The sequence below is a fragment of the Ochotona curzoniae genome, unplaced genomic scaffold (genome assembly GCF_017591425.1).
Source record: "Ochotona curzoniae isolate NIBS_2020 unplaced genomic scaffold, NIBS_Ocur_1.0 contig_3190, whole genome shotgun sequence".
In the NCBI taxonomy this organism is placed as follows: domain Eukaryota; kingdom Metazoa; phylum Chordata; class Mammalia; order Lagomorpha; family Ochotonidae; genus Ochotona; species Ochotona curzoniae.
In genome coordinates this window covers 22,737,861-22,755,683 of record NW_024465751.1, presented here as the reverse complement: position 1 = coordinate 22,755,683, position 17,823 = coordinate 22,737,861, and the positions used below count along the sequence as shown (strand labels likewise).

General features: G+C 40.6%; 1 protein-coding gene across 1 annotated transcript in view; it reads left to right on the top strand.

Annotated features, from left to right (window-relative positions):
• Positions 1–10,968, top strand: part of ZFPM2 (zinc finger protein, FOG family member 2) — a 433,560-nt gene extending 422,592 nt beyond the window's left edge. The window contains exons 6-8 of the mRNA XM_040979429.1: positions 908–1,114; positions 4,993–5,217; positions 7,452–10,968. Of these exons, the coding sequence (XP_040835363.1) occupies positions 908–1,114; positions 4,993–5,217; positions 7,452–9,943 (2,924 nt within the window). The 3' untranslated portion in view covers positions 9,944–10,968. The remainder of the gene's footprint in view (positions 1–907; positions 1,115–4,992; positions 5,218–7,451) is intronic.
• The last annotated feature ends 6,855 nt before the right edge of the window (positions 10,969–17,823 follow it).

The window sequence follows — 17,823 nt, the reverse complement described above, 5'->3', positions numbered from 1 at the left end:
TCCTTAAGATGTTCGTAGCACAGAGCTGAGCTATGACTTGAGATGGCCTCATCCCAAGTTGCAATATTTGGGATAGAGTACTTCTGCTTCCCCTCCAACTTGCTCGATGAGCACCTGGGGTGGAGGGTGGTAACAAATGATGGCTCAGGAACTTGAGTTCCTGCCACGTACATGGGAGACCTGAACGCAGGTCGTGGCTGTTGTGTGGATTTAAGGAGTAAAGCTGTAAATGGAAGATAGACCTGGGGTATGCACCTAGACCTGGGCTAGGTGCATGTTTGTTGATGATAATAACAATGGCTGATTTAGCCCTAACCACTGCATTAAGTGGTTGACCATGTCAGCTCCTTGGCTCTTGCAACAACCTATGAACCAGGTACTTTCACAATTCCCATTTCACAGACTAAGAGATGAGCCCACAGAATTCAGTCAGTTCTCCAAGGTCTGATATCCGCACAGGGACTCAAACAAACCTTCAGCCCAACTTCTGATACCTGCAGCATCTGTACGGGTTGAGGGCAAGGCATCCCTGCACCTGCCTACACCACACATCGATGAGAGCCCTCCCTGTAGGTTGTAGGCACTGCACGGTGGCAATAGTGTGGCTGATGAATGAAGCAAGCCATGGAAGGCAGTTCTCAACATGCACTTAGCTCTTCCTGGTTCTTATTCTTCTCTTACTCTTTGTCACTGCACCATTCATTTAGTGACAAGAAAATTTTTCACGTAGACGAGGAGTGCAGCCGTTGCCTTGATCAAACACTCTACTCCTATTTAAAAAAATTAATTAAAAAAAAAATCCCTGATGAGCAGCATGAGAAGTTGCTGTTGACATCAGCAGAACATACAGCAGGCTCAAGCATTCTGTGTCATTTCTATCATTCTCTTTCTTGTGTCTTCTTAATAGGGGGTCAGCTTTGGTGCACGACAACGAAGGCCATCTCTGAGGGTGAAGAGCTAATTGCCTTTGTGGTGGATTTTGACTCAAGGCTGCAAGCTGCCAGTCAGATGACTGTCACAGAAGGGATGTACCCTGCGCGCCTGCTGGACTCAATTCAGCTGCTTCCTCAGCAAGCTGCCATGGCTTCAATTTTGCCCACAGCTATTGTCAATAGTAAGTGCCAGTGTGGCAGCCCAGCTTTGTAGCAGTGATGCGTATTTATGGGAGAAAAAAAATGACTTCTGATAGGCAGCCAGGGACAGACTTTGTTCTTCAGTGTTGTAGCTTTGTTTTATCTTCTCTAACTTTATGTGTATATATGATTGCTTCTTTTGGGAATGCAGAAAAGAACACTTAAATTCAGTCATTTCAAGTTGGATTCCTCAATGTCACTCTCTCAGTGTGCCTCTCGCTCTCTCTCTCTGTCTCTCTCTGTCTCTCTCTCTCTCTCTCTCACACACACACACACACACACACACACACACAACATTGTAAACTAAATGAATAAGACTTTGGGCCATTTGGCTATGAGAAACCAGGCAGCTTTCACTGAAGCTTTTCAAGTGGAATAATTGTGGCATTCTTTAATGGATATTGAGGTCAGAACTTGAAAAATAAAAACAAGAAAATAAAATGAAGGAAAGGAATGTAAAATTAAATTTTAATTAAACATGCTAATGAAAACAATAAATCAAGACATCTGCTAAGAACAAAGGAAGAATGGGAAAGAAAGCAAAGCACAGGTGATCTTAGAATGGATGCAGAATTTTAAAACGCCCTAGAAAATGTACATTTGTGGTTTTATTTTAAAATTAATGTGGAAATACTGTTTGTTCTTTGGACACACAGGAACACTTTGAAAGTAAGTGGTCTAGGGATCCCAAGTTCTTTTTTTTTTTTCAGATTTATTCATTTTTATTGGAAAGTCAGATTTGCAGAGAGAAGGAGAGACAGAAAGATTTTCCATGCACTGGTTCACTCCCCAGGCCAGAGCTGAGCCAATTTAAAGCCAGTAGCCAAGAGCTTCAAGGTTTCCCACATGGGTGCAGGGTCCCAAGAATTTGGGCCATCCTCTAATTCTTTCCTGCCACAAGCAGGAAACTGGAAGCGAAGAGGAGCAGCTGGAATACAAAGTGGTACCCATACGGGATCCCAGCACATGCAAGGTGAGGACATTTTAGCCACTACACTACAGCACCGGGCGCAAGGAATCCCAAGTTCTAAATTCCAGACTGTTTTGCTCTTCTACAACTCAGAAAATATGAGCAGCAGTCTCACCCTGAAGAAGAGAATTCTTCAAAAGAATAGATTCTAAACTTACAAGTAAAGGAAAACAAAAATGCATTCAACCACATCCTCAACAATTCTCAGAAATTTGAATAATGCAGAAGAAAAATTGAAAGGTAACAGCAATGTTTCCATATTGAACTAATGAAAATATTGAACAATTTTTTTTTTTTGCTGTAACAACAACCATTAAAGGAATTTGGGCCCGGCGGCGTGGCCTAGCGGCTGAAGTCCTTGCCTTGAATGCGCCAGGATCCCATATGGGCGCTGGTTCTAATCCCAGCAGCTCCACTTCTCATCCAGCTCCCTGCTTGTGGCCTGCGAAAGCTGTTGAAGACGGCCTAAAGCCTTGGGACCCTACACCCGCATGGGAGACCTGGAAGAGGTTCCTGGCTCCTGGCTTCAGATCAGCGCAGCACCAGCTGTTGCGCTCACTTGGGGAGTGAATCATCAGACGGGAAGATCTTCCTCTCTGTCTCTCCTCCTCTATGTCTATATGACTTTGCAATAAAAATAAATAAATGTTTTTTAAAAAAGGGAATTCTGAAGTGATTCTGAAAATGACTATGCTTCCCGACAATGAATCCAGTGATTATAATCTAAAATAAACTACTGCTATTGCATTTCCTTAATCTAAAACTGTGGCCGTTTTCTTTATGGAACCTTTCCTGAGATTCCAGGGTTAAGTGGAAGTAGCGTAGGCCCAAATAAAATTTGAAGCCCAAGGAATCTCTTACTGAGGACTCCAGGACTGCTATGTGTTGTGAAGCTGCAGTGTCTGGCTGCTAATTATGCTTGAAAGTACTCTCTGTCTGCTTTATATGGCAAGATCATGAAGGCCTTCAACAAACTCAGCATAGACGCACAGAGCTTATGTTTTCATTCTGAAATTAATCAGTAAACTGCATGTCTGCCTACATGGACACTTTCCTAAACCGCATAGCCTTGTTGATAGCGTAAATGTAATTAACTTGGTAGGAAGAGAATAAATAATAAACAATAGCAGTATATAACTTGAAAATTAAGTTTTATTTTAAAACTATGTTAAGCATGTTGTCCTTACTTTCCATCACTAGAATGTGGTTCCTAGGTGCCTGTGCACATATCCTTTTCCCTGATCTCTCTGAGTGACCTAATGAGCAGGAGTTCCTTCCGCTGGCTGCTAATCAACCATTCACAAAATACAAGGTGCAACTGTTTCTTCAGAGTGTCTGACCTCTGCAGCCACTCTCCTGCTTTTCCTCTGCATTTCTTACGGAAATATCACATTCCTCTCACCTGACATGACCCGTGTCTCAGTAGCCCTGTCTTCGTCCCACTTTACAGTGTGGCCTGATGCACCTCTGGGTGATGCCTCCTTTCTCCAGAAGATTGCATTAGCTTCGGTCAACCTGTAGTTCCCAAGTCTGAGGCATCGCCCCCACCACTCCTCCACCTCCTGCTGTCCTCTCTTCACTAGTTAGATGAGTTAAATCGTTACTCACACAGAAAGACCAACCAAAACTTAGGTCTCTAATTACAGTATACTGGTCACCTCTGCTGATCAATTCTACCTCTTCACAATGGTTTGTCTTCCTCTGTGCCACCCTTGCCATTGATGCTTTATGAAAGACTAAGTACTACTGGATTCCAACTCTGGCTCAATTACTTAGATGGGCAAGGTACCCAAACCTAGTTTTCCTACCTACAAATGAATGAAAGAAAAAAAAAAAAAAAACCTCCATGAGTGAAGACATGATGATGGACCAAACCTTGCCGTATTTCACTTAGAATACTGTGGTTCATTCTTTCTAGTATAAAGTGTTCCTTCCAAATTTATGACCTTGAAATTGGACTCTATTTTGATTCTATACCTGATTCTGTCATTTTCTTGCTTAAATACCTCATTGATTCTCTATAACAATTTGGACACAAAAATCTAAGCTTCCTAAGAGATTTAAGATCTTTTATAATCTGTTCCTGCCCACTATGCCCTCTTTTCTCCCTTTTGCCTCAACCAGCTATGACAAACTTCCACCATTACCCAGTCTCCTGCTGTGACATTTTGTGGGTTGATCCCTTGCTCTCTCTGTGCCCTGGACTGGTTTAATGCCACCTGTCACAGCTCAGTTCAGGCATCATTCCTTTCTTCATGTTCCCTGAAAGCCCTCCTCTGACCTCCGGCAACCCACCATCCTCATAAGCATCTATCGGAACGCCCAGTGAATGCCCCTAGACCAGGATAGTCATCAGGCTATAAGGGGATGATCTGACCACTTGTTCATCAACCCCAGAGAACCAGTGCCTCTCTAATATCAGACATTTCATCATTCTATTCCTTTTATACCTAAACCAATGCAGCATAGAATCTGGCACATCATGGGCACTTTATAATTAGCTTACAAATCAACAGGACTGAATGGTGGTTGACATCAGAATGAACTTTAGTGCAGTCTTTAAATCCTTACCTTTCAGTCAGATAAAACAATTTACATCACTATTTACGAATGTGTATTTTTCTAAGACATAAATATGTTAAGCATAAATCATATTAAATGCTATGCTTTTAATGCCAGAGACATCAATAGAATCTATTAAAAGTTAAATGGTAGAGTGTAACATTTCTTTAAAAGACTGCTCCTCTTCTGTAGAATACTACCCATCACTTTCTAGCTGCCTAATTCAGACCTTGAGAGCAGACTCTGAGAAAATTGAACTAAATGTCTTCTTGTCCACAGTTGGCTTCAAATGGATGCCTTCTAATGTGTCTGTGTCTTTCCTTGCAGAGGATATATTTCCTTGCAAATCATGTGGCATCTGGTATCGGAGTGAGCGGAATCTGCAAGCCCACTTGATGTACTATTGCAGTGGCAGACAGAGAGAAGCTGCTCCAGTGTCAGAAGAAAGTGAGGACAATACTCACCAGATATCTAGTCTGTGCCCCTTCCCGCAGTGCACCAAGAGCTTTTCAAATGCCCGGGCTCTAGAAATGCACCTGAATTCACACAGCGGTAAGAGTCTCTTTGGTTTCTTCTCTTGTTTTGGGAGACTATTTTATGTCTATTCTATGTGTGCATCCATACATAAGAGGATACTTCAAAACTTTTTTGTGGTAAATTAAATAATAGGCTTATTTTAAAAGCAAAACACGAAGGGGATTGAAATCTGTGCATTTGAACCACCTTCAAACAGTTCACCAAGATGCACATTATGAAAAAAAAAACTATATGGATTTCAAATCCTTAATTTCATTTTTCCAAAAATCATTTTGAGATACCCTCACACATGTATACATCTATATCTGTCTATAAAATGACAATCAAACTGGTGGGCCAACCAATGTTATCTGATTTCTCTTGTATATTTTATTCAAAGAAATTGGTTCTGAAAATTGTTTTCTAGAATCTATAATGCTCATTCTGTTTGCAGCTGAGGGAAAGTAGCATCATTTCAAAAGAAAAATACCGATTTTTTTTTTGTATATTGTTAACATTCATTACTCTAAGTGTCAAGTGATCTTTGGAAACCAACTATAGAATTTCCCATTTGGTAGAGAAAAAAATAGTTGGTATGTAAAAATAAATATTTGCAGTACTGAAATAAAGCTGTTATTTTCATAAATCTAATTTAGATTGTACTTCTGGGAAATTAACTTTTAAATATGGGCCTGTAAAATGTTCTTGACTTTCAAAGTATGCATCACAGTATAATAGTTAATTTTAATTATATAAAACTACTTTAGTACTATGTTTTAAACTCTCTTAAGAAAAAGTAGAATAAAAAGCAAAAACATTTGTGAGTCCTCACTTAATAGCAAGGTGACACCTATTCCCACTTATTGTGAAATTGCATGCCGACTAATTTTCAATTCTTGTACTAACTCTCATGCTAAAAAATGAAGTTAATATCCACTTTGAATAATGCTAGATACATCCTCAGATGGAGAAAACCAGGGCTTGGCAATCACAGTTCTCCAGTGTAAGAATGGAAATCTCATTATATGCCTCTGGGTGGCTTTCTTTGTTGTTCTTGCCTCAGATTAACAACTTACAAATTAAAATATGTGCTGAGGTTTTCAAAACTAGCACTAACCTCCAGGTTTTGGTTTGGTTTAGTTTTCACCAGTCCTGTTAGAGTAGCCTTTTTCCTTTCCAGGCATCTTCTCCCCCTTTGCCTAAAAATGAGCCATCTGCACATGGGTAGTAGAGCAGGGGAAGCAGGTGTAACTTGATTGTCTGTTAGATGGTGAATGAAGTCATGCATGATACAGAAACACTAGAGTTACTCAGAGAGGTCCTTTTGGCTAAATGGGAAAAGTGAATGTCGGGATGGTTAAGAAAAAAGGAGACAGATGGGAAGTCCCATTTTATCATGATGTAATGAACACCTCTGCCATGTTTTCAGTTTGTGAATATAAAAGACAATTCTTGGATTTAGTCTGGAGAAGATGAGCCAAGTCTGATTGAAACACATACTAACAGATAGAAACTGGAGTTAACCTGTTGACCTTGATACTTAACCATGGTCATTGGTGATCTTCAAAATATTTAATAATTGACTGAATACAGTGGTCAGTGGACACAGATGCCAGTCTGAAGTGACTTTTGTAGTATATTGATAGCTACCAACCAAATACTAGCCCTGGAGGGACATAAAACATGTTCAACCAAACCAACGGATACAACTTTAGATTTTATTCCAAAGATAGATTAAGAGGTTATGAAGTATGTTACAAAATGGTTCCTATTTGGATATTTTTGATGAGAGACTACATCTAAGTGGACTGAGAGTTATTTGATTTGCACACGTGTTTTTAATAGCAATTTTGATGAGTGCTCACTTCATCATCAAGCACAACAATGTATATTAACAGGATGGATATTGGTTTCAACTTTGTAAAATCTGACTCAGGCATGGCTCTATCACTTGATACCTTCATTATCATCATCAGTTTCCTTTGCTTCCTTGACTTTGTATTTGAACTGCAACATGAAGATAATGACATTGAGACTTACCTCTTTTTAATGCCATTACACTCATGTCATTGTATTAGAATCACCATTCTCATTGTGATCACACATGATAAAAATGTCACAAGCAAAAAGTTAATATCCCAAAGGAGATGCTGAAAGACTTCCCTCCCTTGTATCTGGATTGAAGACATTGAGTCGTGAGTAAAGATTGTGATCATTAGAAAACCAACACATGCACTTCTCAGTATTCTTGTTTGTGTGTGTCTCCCCAGGAGTGAAAATGGAAGAATTCCTTCCCCCTGGTGCCAGTCTCAAGTGCACCGTCTGTAGCTACACCGCCGATTCTGTAATCAACTTTCACCAACACTTGTTCTCCCATCTCACTCAAGCTGCCTTCCGATGCAGCCACTGCCATTTTGGCTTCCAGACTCAGAGAGAGCTACTGCAGCACCAGGAGCTCCATGGCCCTGGCGGCAAACTGCCCAGAGAGACTGATGTGGAGCACTCTCCAAGTGGCACGGAGGACAGCTTACATCCAGCCGCAGACTTACTGGCCAGAAGTGAACTCTCCCAGAGCCAAAAGGCCATGCAAACTAAAGATGCCAGCTCTGACACGGAACTGGACAAATGTGAGAAAAAGGCCCAACTCTTCCTCACAAACCAGAGACCAGAGGTACAGCCTGCAGCAAATAAGCAAAGTTTTTCTTATACAAAAATCAAGTCTGAGCCCTCCAGCCCAAGACTTGCCTCATCTCCGGTTCAACCCAGTATTGGGCCCACGTTCCCTGTGGGTCCTTTCTTGTCTCAGTTTGCTTTCCCCCAGGATATCACCATGGTCCCCCAAGCTTCTGAGATCTTAGCCAAGATGTCTGAACTGGTGCACCGGCGACTGAGGCATGGAAGCAGTAGCTACCCTCCTGTAATTTACAGCCCCTTGATGCCCAAGGGCGCTACTTGTTTTGAGTGTAACATAACATTCAATAATTTGGATAATTATCTAGTACACAAAAAACATTACTGCAGCAGCCGATGGCAGCAGATGGCTAAGTCCCCAGAGTTCCCTGGTGTTTCTGAAAAGATGCCTGAAGCTGTGAGTCCCAATACTGGCCAGACATCCATGACCCTTCTGAACCCGGCGGCTCATCCTGCTGATCCTGAGAATCCCCTTCTGCAAACGTCCTGCATCAGTTCTTCCACCGTTTTGGATTTAATTGGCCCAAATGGGAAGGGCCATGACAAGGACTTTTCTAGTCAAACGAAGAAGCTCTCCACTTCCAATGGCAACGATGATAAAATTAATGGCAAAACTGTTGATGTGAAAAATGCCAGCATCCCCTTGGTAGATGGGGAAAGTGATCCCAATAAGACTACTTGTGAAGCTTGTAACATTACCTTCAGCCGACATGAGACATACATGGTCCACAAACAGTATTACTGTGCTACTCGCCATGACCCTCCACTCAAGAGGTCTGCTTCCAACAAAGTGCCTGCCATGCAGAGAACCATGCGCACACGCAAGCGGAGGAAGATGTATGAAATGTGCCTACCTGAACAGGAACAAAGGCCTCCACTAGTCCAGCAGCGCTTCCTGGATGTGGCCAACCTCAACAATCCTTGCACCTCTACTCAAGAGCCAGCAGAAGGGCTGGCCGAGTGCTACCACCCAAGGTGTGAAATCTTTCCCGGTATCGTCTCCAAACACTTGGAAACCTCTCTGACCATCAATAAATGCGTTCCCGTGTCCAAGTGTGACGCCCCTCATTCCAGTGTTGCCTGCCTGGAGATGGATGTGCCCATTGATCTCAGCAAAAAGTGCTTATCCCAGTCTGAGCGGACAACCACATCTCCCAAAAGGCTGTTGGACTACCATGAGTGCACTGTGTGTAAGATCAGCTTCAATAAGGTAGAGAACTACCTGGCTCACAAGCAGAATTTCTGCCCAGTCACTGCCCATCAACGTAATGACTTGGGCCAGCTGGATGGCAAAGTGTTTCCAAATCCAGAAAGTGAACGGAACAGCCCTGATGTCAGCTATGAGAGAGGCATAATAAAATGTGAGAAAAATGGGAATCTGAAGCAGCCTTCCCCCAACGGCAACTTATTTTCATCCCATTTAGCCACTCTGCAAGGCCTGAAAGTCTTCAGCGAGGCTGCTCAGCTCATTGCTACAAAAGAAGAAAACAAACATTTATTTCTTCCACAATGTCTTTACCCTGGAGCAATAAAAAAGGCAAAAGGAGCCGACCAGCTTTCTCCCTATTACGGCATCAAGCCAAGTGATTACATTTCTGGTTCCCTTGTCATCCATAACACTGACCCGGAGCAAAGCACAAACGCAGAGAACGAATCTCCAAAAAGCCAAGCTTCCTCTAATGGGTGTGCTGTGCAGAAGAAAGAGTCTCTGCCCTTGTTGCCAAAAAACAGGGGCATGGTCATAGTGAACGGTGGCCTAAAACAAGATGAGAGACCTGCCACCAACCCACAGCAAGAGAACGTTTCCCAGAACCCTCAGCATGAAGAAGGCCACAAGTCTCCTGCGTGGATCTCGGAGACCCCATTAGCTGCAAATGAGAATGTCTCACCAGGAATCCCCTCAGCAGAGGAACAGTTGTCTAGCCTAGCCAAGGGTGTGAATGGTTCCACCCAGGCTCCAACCAGTGGGAAATACTGCCGACTCTGTGATATCCAGTTCAACAACCTCTCAAACTTTATAACCCACAAGAAGTTTTACTGCTCATCACATGCAGCAGAACATGTCAAATGAACTAGCTAAAAACAATTAAACATCAGTCACCTTTGGTACCAGTGTTTAGTATGTTGTTCTAACCAGTCCAGAAAAGGATAAACAAGAAAAGCGATTTGAATTACATCTGGGCGATCGGGAGACAGTTCATTATGGCTGAGTTGAAGACTTAAGGTGTAATCTCATTACAGTCCATTAGTAAAGTGTATTATTGGTGCCATTTTCAAAAAGAAATTAATTTATTTTACCAGCAGTATTCATAGCTGTGGTTATGTTATTTTTTATTTAAAAACTTTATATTAAAGTCATTTGTAATGTTATTGTATAGTTATTGTGTAGCACATATGGTTTGCACTGTATAGTAGCTTTTAAATAAAATAGTCACAAACAATACAGAAAAGCATTTTAGAAATAGCTTCAAAAGCACTTGTGTATGTACCTTGATTTTTTATTATATGATGTGGCAGATATATGTATATGCTAAAATATAACTTGCAAAGATGTTCTAAACACACATGCTATAAGTTCGCCTTAAGATGTCAATTCTTGGATAATCAGGCTCCGTTTGCACTTTATATTTTAGCAGATACAGTTTCTTAGTCACTAGACTGCATTTGTATGTAGCTGTATGTTTCTGTCCATTTTCTTAATCTTAACCATGTATGTTAAATGAAGATGGCAATTTTTTTTTCTTGTATAGTACTTGTATTTTCTTTCGCTGATGCAGCTCTGTCCCAATTTTTAAACCTTTGCTGTTAAATGCAATACTTTATAAAGAAAGAACAAAATTACTGGAAGCAGTATTGTAAGTATTGAGGTAGTATCGATCACTTTTATCTTTTGAAAGGCACAGTCTAAATTGAAACCCTAAACTCAATGCTGCAAGTATGAATTTAATTCATATATAAGATCTATTTAAATATAAGAGTAGCAATACTGCACCTGGTGATCACAAAGCTAATGTTCTACTTCTGATAGAAATAATTTCTCAACAAATGTTGTTACTATGCATGTATATGGATGGAATAAAATTCCAGATTGTTGGAGAATTTTGGTATGCCTTCTTCAGAAATATAGGAAAATTATTGATCATCCAGATGTGTCACATGTTAAACACAACACTTTAAGACCAATGATAGCCGAGAAGCTGTCATCGGCATAATTTATTTTGATGTTAGCATAACCTGTCCCATCGCCCCTGTTTAGCTCATGGGTTTATAACTGTGGTTAAAGGAAAGCAAACCAAATAACCTAAAATTTCCTTGCCGGGGAAGAAAAAACAAATTTTAGATACAGCTTTGCTCTAACATATGCTGATGGAATAGCTCCCAGTCCTGTCAAGAATTTAAATACCACAGATCAGTGTGAAGAGCCCAACATAAAGCATCAATCTTTCCTCATGCTTTCCCCAGACTACTCAACTGCTGCTGATAATCTGGTATCCTTCAAACAACTCCCACCCACTTGGTTGGACTACACACATGCTGTATCGGAGTGTCTGGGTTCAGGCCTTGGCTCTGATTCATGATTCCAGCTTCCCACTGATGCACTTCCTTGGGGAGCAGCAGGTGATGGCTCAAGTGTTTGTGCTCCTGCCACCCATGCAGAAGATCTGGATGGAGATGCCAGCTCTTGGCTTCAGCCTTGTCCAGCCCAGCTCCAGATCCATTTGGGAAATGAACCAGCAGTTGAAAAATATCTCTCTCAAAATCAGTAAAAATTATTAACTAACAAAGTGTATTTTTATATTGAGATTAAAGCTGAAAGCAAGGTCACTGCGGAATCTGTGAACACTATCTGAAAATGTATTAATTAGATGGAATCCTCTCATGTTCTGGCATAACGACGGGTCAGAGATTTCATGTACTCGATGTAACAAGCTAATGAGAAAGGGCCAGGGCTCTATCCAGGACACATTCCTTTCTTCACTGAACAATAAGGCAAATACTGAGGCAAGTGATGATACTCACGCTGTTAAATGTTCTGACCTCTCATCTGCCACCCAAAGAAAGGCAGTGTTCTTGAGAATAAAACATTTTAATGACGTAATACCCATCAGCTTGAAGAAAAGAATTCGGACAAGCCAGCAACTGTCACTTTCCCAGTGTGGCGTCTCTTAGGTGACAGGTTCTCTTGGGGATGATACTGTTCCATACTGCATTTCAATAGAGGACACACTGGGACCAGTGTGCTGCCTTAGCTAGATAATCCTCCACTGGAGGCACTGGTTTAAGTCCCCAGCTGCTTCACTTCCTTTCCAACTCCTTTCATATGACCTGAAAAAGCAGCAGAGCACAGCTCCAGTCCTTGACCCATTTATCCACATGGCTCTGGCTCCTGGCTTTTGGCTCAGATCAGCTCTTGCCATTGCGGTAACTTGGGTAATGAACCAGCAAATAAAAGATACCTCTCGCTATTTCTTCATCTCTCTCGCTTACTCTCTTTCTGTAAATCTCTCTTTCAGATTTTTTTGTTTTCCTTTTACCACATAATCAAAGACATCAAGTATGCTGCATTTGATCAATTTTTCTTGAAGGTTAAAAATGATGGAAGGAAAACCAATGTAAGGAATATCTCCCAATTAGTATCAAGTAAACCAGAGCTACCCCACATGCTTTTATAGCTCGCAACCACCTAGCTGAGATGCACAGCTCTACACATGAGTTGATATACACCCTTCCATCCTCAGGAACTCTGAACAATTTGTGGACCCAAAGAGAAGCAATTCCCCTCTCATTCTAGCCCCAAGCCCACCTCTCTAACACTCTTCTTTCCTGAAGATTTAACCCCTAACGGGAGTCTCCAGACCTTATAGCGCTAACCAAAGGTGGCTGCAAAAGTCATTCAAACACTTGTGTGCCTTAGAATCAGAATCGGGCAGTTCAGTGCTTCCACACAATGGATTACTGTCTCTGGGCCTTTCAGCATTTTTCCAAGGAAATGCCTGAAGAAGACACATATGACATGGACCACCAAAAAAGATAGAAATTGTAAGCAAAAGATAACAAGTTATATTTAGAAGCATTTCTCTAGTGGAAATCATAAAAATTTTGAAGACAAGACCTTTTTATAATGTAGGCAACATTTTATTTTAAAGCAGCTGAGATTCTGAAAATGCAAGTATTTTCATTTAGGCAAATTTTTTTGGTTTTGCCTCCCAGTAACATCAATAAATGATAGTACAGTGAGTCAAAGTGGTAGGTTCCCCATGATTGACGTATTCTTATCTCGCAGTTGCTTATTATGATTTGAAGAATGTGTGGCCAATCTGCAGTTATTGAAGAATCAAATAGTATCATCTTATCACATAATAAAGGAAATGCACAAGTGACAAACAGGGTCTTATGGGCATAGGAAGACACATAAACAGCAGTTGCCAAAGCACTTTAGCGTTTAGCATCAACATATCTTCAAGCAATACACTTTTTTGATTTTGAAAGATATCAATATTATGGACATTAAAACAAATTATTTTGTACCCATTTGTACATGTAGCAGAATTCAGTATTAGTCATTGAGTTTAGAACAGTTCAAATTCTTATTTTAGTTAACAAAAATTATTTCTATATTTTACAACTGCTAAGTTTCATAAAGTAGTAAACAAAAGAAGCTTGGATAGTAAACTGTATAATAAGTTGTAAATTAAGTAGCTCCTATACATAATAGTGATCATAAATATTTTAAAGTATTAATAACTGAATAACGGAAATAAGAGAATGGATTCATGAATGAGTGAAAAGTGAAATAAGGAACAAATGAAGTTTAAATTGAATGTTAACTTCCTCGAATTAACTCATCGATGTAATGGAAGAATTTTCCAGATGGTCTTCAAATCGTTGCTTTACGATACAAAAGATAATTATTCATTATTTCACTATGGTGAAATAAAACCCTGTGCCATAACCTAAGAAAATTGTGTTCTGGTGTGGCACTGTGATGTAAAAGATTAAGCCACCAAGTGAAACAATGGCATCCCATATGCTACCCTTTCAGATCCCAGCTGCTCCACTTCTAATTCAGCTCTCTTTTAATGGCCTAAGCAAGATGAATACTCCTAGCTGGACTGGCCAATCCCAGCCACACAACCATTGTGACCATGTGAGAAGAAAATCAGCAGAGGGAAGATGCATTTCTCTCTCTCCCTTTCTCAGTCTGACTTTCAAATGAATAAATAAAATCTTTAAAAAAAATGGTCATGCAATGCCATTATCTTTCACAGGTCTTTTAAGGAGAATTTTATACAGGGAAATAATGATACAAGTGTTGGAAAGCCTGGCGACATTGTATTGGGAACCTCAAGCTCACCATTATCACCCCCCCCACTGCCTAGAGTATCAATAAAGAAAACCACATCTTCCAAAGACAGTGGTTAACACAGCGCGGGGTCTCTACCGCACTGGGATTTATCACACCGCAGCTTTGCAGGAATTCAGGTCAGCCTCCTGCCTCAGCACAGATCCCAGGAGTCTCCACTCCTGTCCACGCTGCTGAGAAGGCCAGGCCCCAAAGGCTGTGCTGCTACCACCGCTGTGCTGGGCAGCACTTACTGTGCTCCAGGGAATGTGCTCCTCACACAGGGGTCTACAACTGTCCACTGTCACTTCTGCTGTGAGCAGGAGTACAAACATGGAAGCATTTTTCCTTCCTCCTGTCTTAATAACCCATCATGGCCTCCCATTGGCAAAAAAGCTCATCAGATGTCAGCTGGCAGGGGGATCTGAAAATAGCCTGGGAAGAATAGGAATATATGAAACTGGCACACAAGAGTCATGAGAGATGAGTGTGAAAGGAGCTGTGTGTGCTCATCCTGTCCACCCACTGCCCACCTGAATCCTTCCACAGTAGAACAGAACAACACAGCAGCTAAGATTTCAGCTGCCTTTCTCTTTCTGATGTATATGTCTAGCTCAGACAGGAAAGCATGTTAGTTTTTCATTATCGATGAATTGCCATAAACTTAGTAATTTCAAATAGTAATGTATTCTCTACCAGATCTGGAGGCCAGAGGTTTCACAGCAAGATATCAACAGGGCTTGCACTTCCACAATCCAGGGAGCATAACACATTTCTTGCCTCTTGCAGCTTCTGATGGCAGTTGGTGTTCTCTGTCTGGTATCTGTATCACTCCAGTTTATCTCCTCTTCCCCTGTCTCATCCTGCCTCCGTGTTGAAGACACTTAAGACTCTCCGTAGGTCGAGGTGGAAAATCTGGGAAAACCTTCCCATGCAAAAATCACTAAAAACCTGTTCAAAGACACTTTCACTTTTTCATAAACTTTCACTCTCTAGGAATAAAGTTGTGAAATCTTTGGGGACAGTTATTTAGTCTCAAGTAAGAAGATATTCAAATAGTCTGGGCAATAGAAAGGTGGAGGTAAAGGGGCTGAGGGAAAGGGGTGGCTACTTCCAGTCCGATTCTACAAGTATGTGGCAGTAGAAGCAGAAGTTAAGCTACCCTCCAAATGAGGAATCTCTTGCAACTTGATCAAGAAATTAACATTAGCAAACATTGGTGACACCTTGCATAGAATGAAACATAGAACCAACACATCTCAACTGATCATTCAGAAGCCAGTTGTGGGACATGAAATCAAATCTGATGGCAACTCTGTACTATAATGTGCATGTATTTGGAACTCAGTAAACCTTATTAATTCAGAAAATCATGAAAAATCAGACAGAGGCAAGACTAAAGTTTACTCTGGCACTATCTCGCAAATGGAGTGTTTGCTCAGTGTATTAATAGAGCAAGCAGGATTGAAAGAAAATAAACTGTTTTCAAGAGCCCTAGCTGCTCCATTTTGCATACAAATAAAATATTAATTTTAAACAATTTTTATCTTCATGTTAAAGAGTATATCAGGGCTTTTTGCTTGGCAACATGTCTTTGATCATTCATATGATGTAAACGTGTCAAATGCACTGAATCCAGAACTTTCTTTTCCCTACTGGGATTCGATGACCTTCAAAAAAAAGCAATTAATCAAGTACAATATAATGTTTTATTTATAGAAAAATATACACTGACCAAATAGTCTTTCAAAATTAAGCATGACAACATAAATTTTTTAAACATTATTTAAAATTTCTTCATTTTTATTGGAAAAGTGTATTAGATTTGACAGAAAGAAAGATCTTCCATTTGCTGGTTCACTCCCCAAGTGGTCATAACAGCTAGAGCTAAGCCAATCTTAAGCCAGGAGCCAGAAACTTCTTCTGGGTCTCCCATGCAGGTGCAAGGTCCTAAGGCTTCGGGCCACCCTCTACGGTTTACCCAGACCACGAACAGGGAGCTGGATAGGAAGTGGAACAGCCAGGACATGAACCAGCATCTATATGGGATCCCAGTGCCTCCAAAGTGAGTATTTAGCCATTGAGCTATTGCACTGAGCTCCAAGAGCAGAAATCTTAACAAAAAAGTATAATAAATGAAAGAATACACCAAATGGCATAACTAACTAACTAATAGAAACTGAGGACAGCAAGAGCTAGGGATTCAGATGAGCCAAGAACGAAGGAGATAAACAGGAATCCTAGAGAAATGTCTGAAAAGGAATAGAGAACTCAAGACAAAGAAACTAACAGGACAATGTTCCCATGAGCACACTCACTGAGGTAACTGGAGAAAACACACCGACTCACCCCTCCTGTACCAGATGTGAATACTCTCAGCTGAGTCAAAACCAGCCTTTCCCCCCAAGTGTGACATTTCCCCTAATTGGACCATTTCTTCCATTATTCCCACTTTTTTCTGGTTCAAGAGCAACAGATAAATCTTTTTCAACTGACTTAAATACTTGCCCAAAAATATCAACAGGATTCTCCTAATTGAAATGTGAGCCAACTTTAAAAAGGACATTCTCACACATTCCAGAGCCTAAATTCCAGAGGTGTTGGAAGTTTCTATAATGCTCAGATTCAATTTCCTCCTAGCCTGCTGGAGCAGACTTGAAGTAGATTCCATTTATACAAGGTTGAAAAGTGTGGTGTTGTGTATTCAGCAGTGTTATGCCTTGGGTCAGTATTATAATTATTTTTCTAATGAGCAAACAGGCTTAAAGCAGTGGAATGACAGAACCAAGTGACAGAATCAATAGAGCTAAATGTGAACCTACCACTAGGTTGTGTACGGGGACTTTACTACCTTCTCCCATAGTACTGTGTTTCTCATTCCCTCTGTTTCGTGTTGTGTCTCTTAGAATCATGTTTCAGGGCTACCTGCCATCTTCTGTGTCATCTATTGGACACAGGAATAATCTGAATTTAGATAACCATTTGTCTCTTTCTGCCTGATCAAGCCCTGCTTGATTCAGAATTTGTCCCAGGTTGTTTGTTTGTTTGTTTGTTTGTTTGTAAATATTTCTAGTAAGAGTTATACCAAAATAATGAAAATAATGAGTGTTTCCTAAACTTCCAGTTTTATTTCCAGTCCCTAATATCACCTCCTCTGAGTTATGCATATATCAATGAACATTCTTCTCTAACACATGACTGCAGCTGAAAGACAAGCAGAGATAACTTACCTTTGATTAGATCATTTCCAGACGCAGGTAGCTAACAGATTCTTTTCAAGAACAACCCAAGAGGTTATTGATAAATAAATCTGGACAGAAGCAGCTAAGGAAAAGTCTAGTCCTTAGTGACGGGAAAAGCTCTTGGAGACCCTAATCTCCAACATTATGGCAAGGCATAATATGTGTTCTGACCACCAAGAGGCATAAAGCTCCACTAAATGATGGGATCAAGCAGAAATGTGGGGAGTTAACCATCAGAGGAAGAACTACTCAGAAATAAAAGGGCACTATTTTATTGTAGGGTGAACAGATAAACAATAGACTCAAAGTTCTAGTTTCTCTTTAAGATTTATTTTGCAGAGACAGAGATCTTACATTTACTGGTTC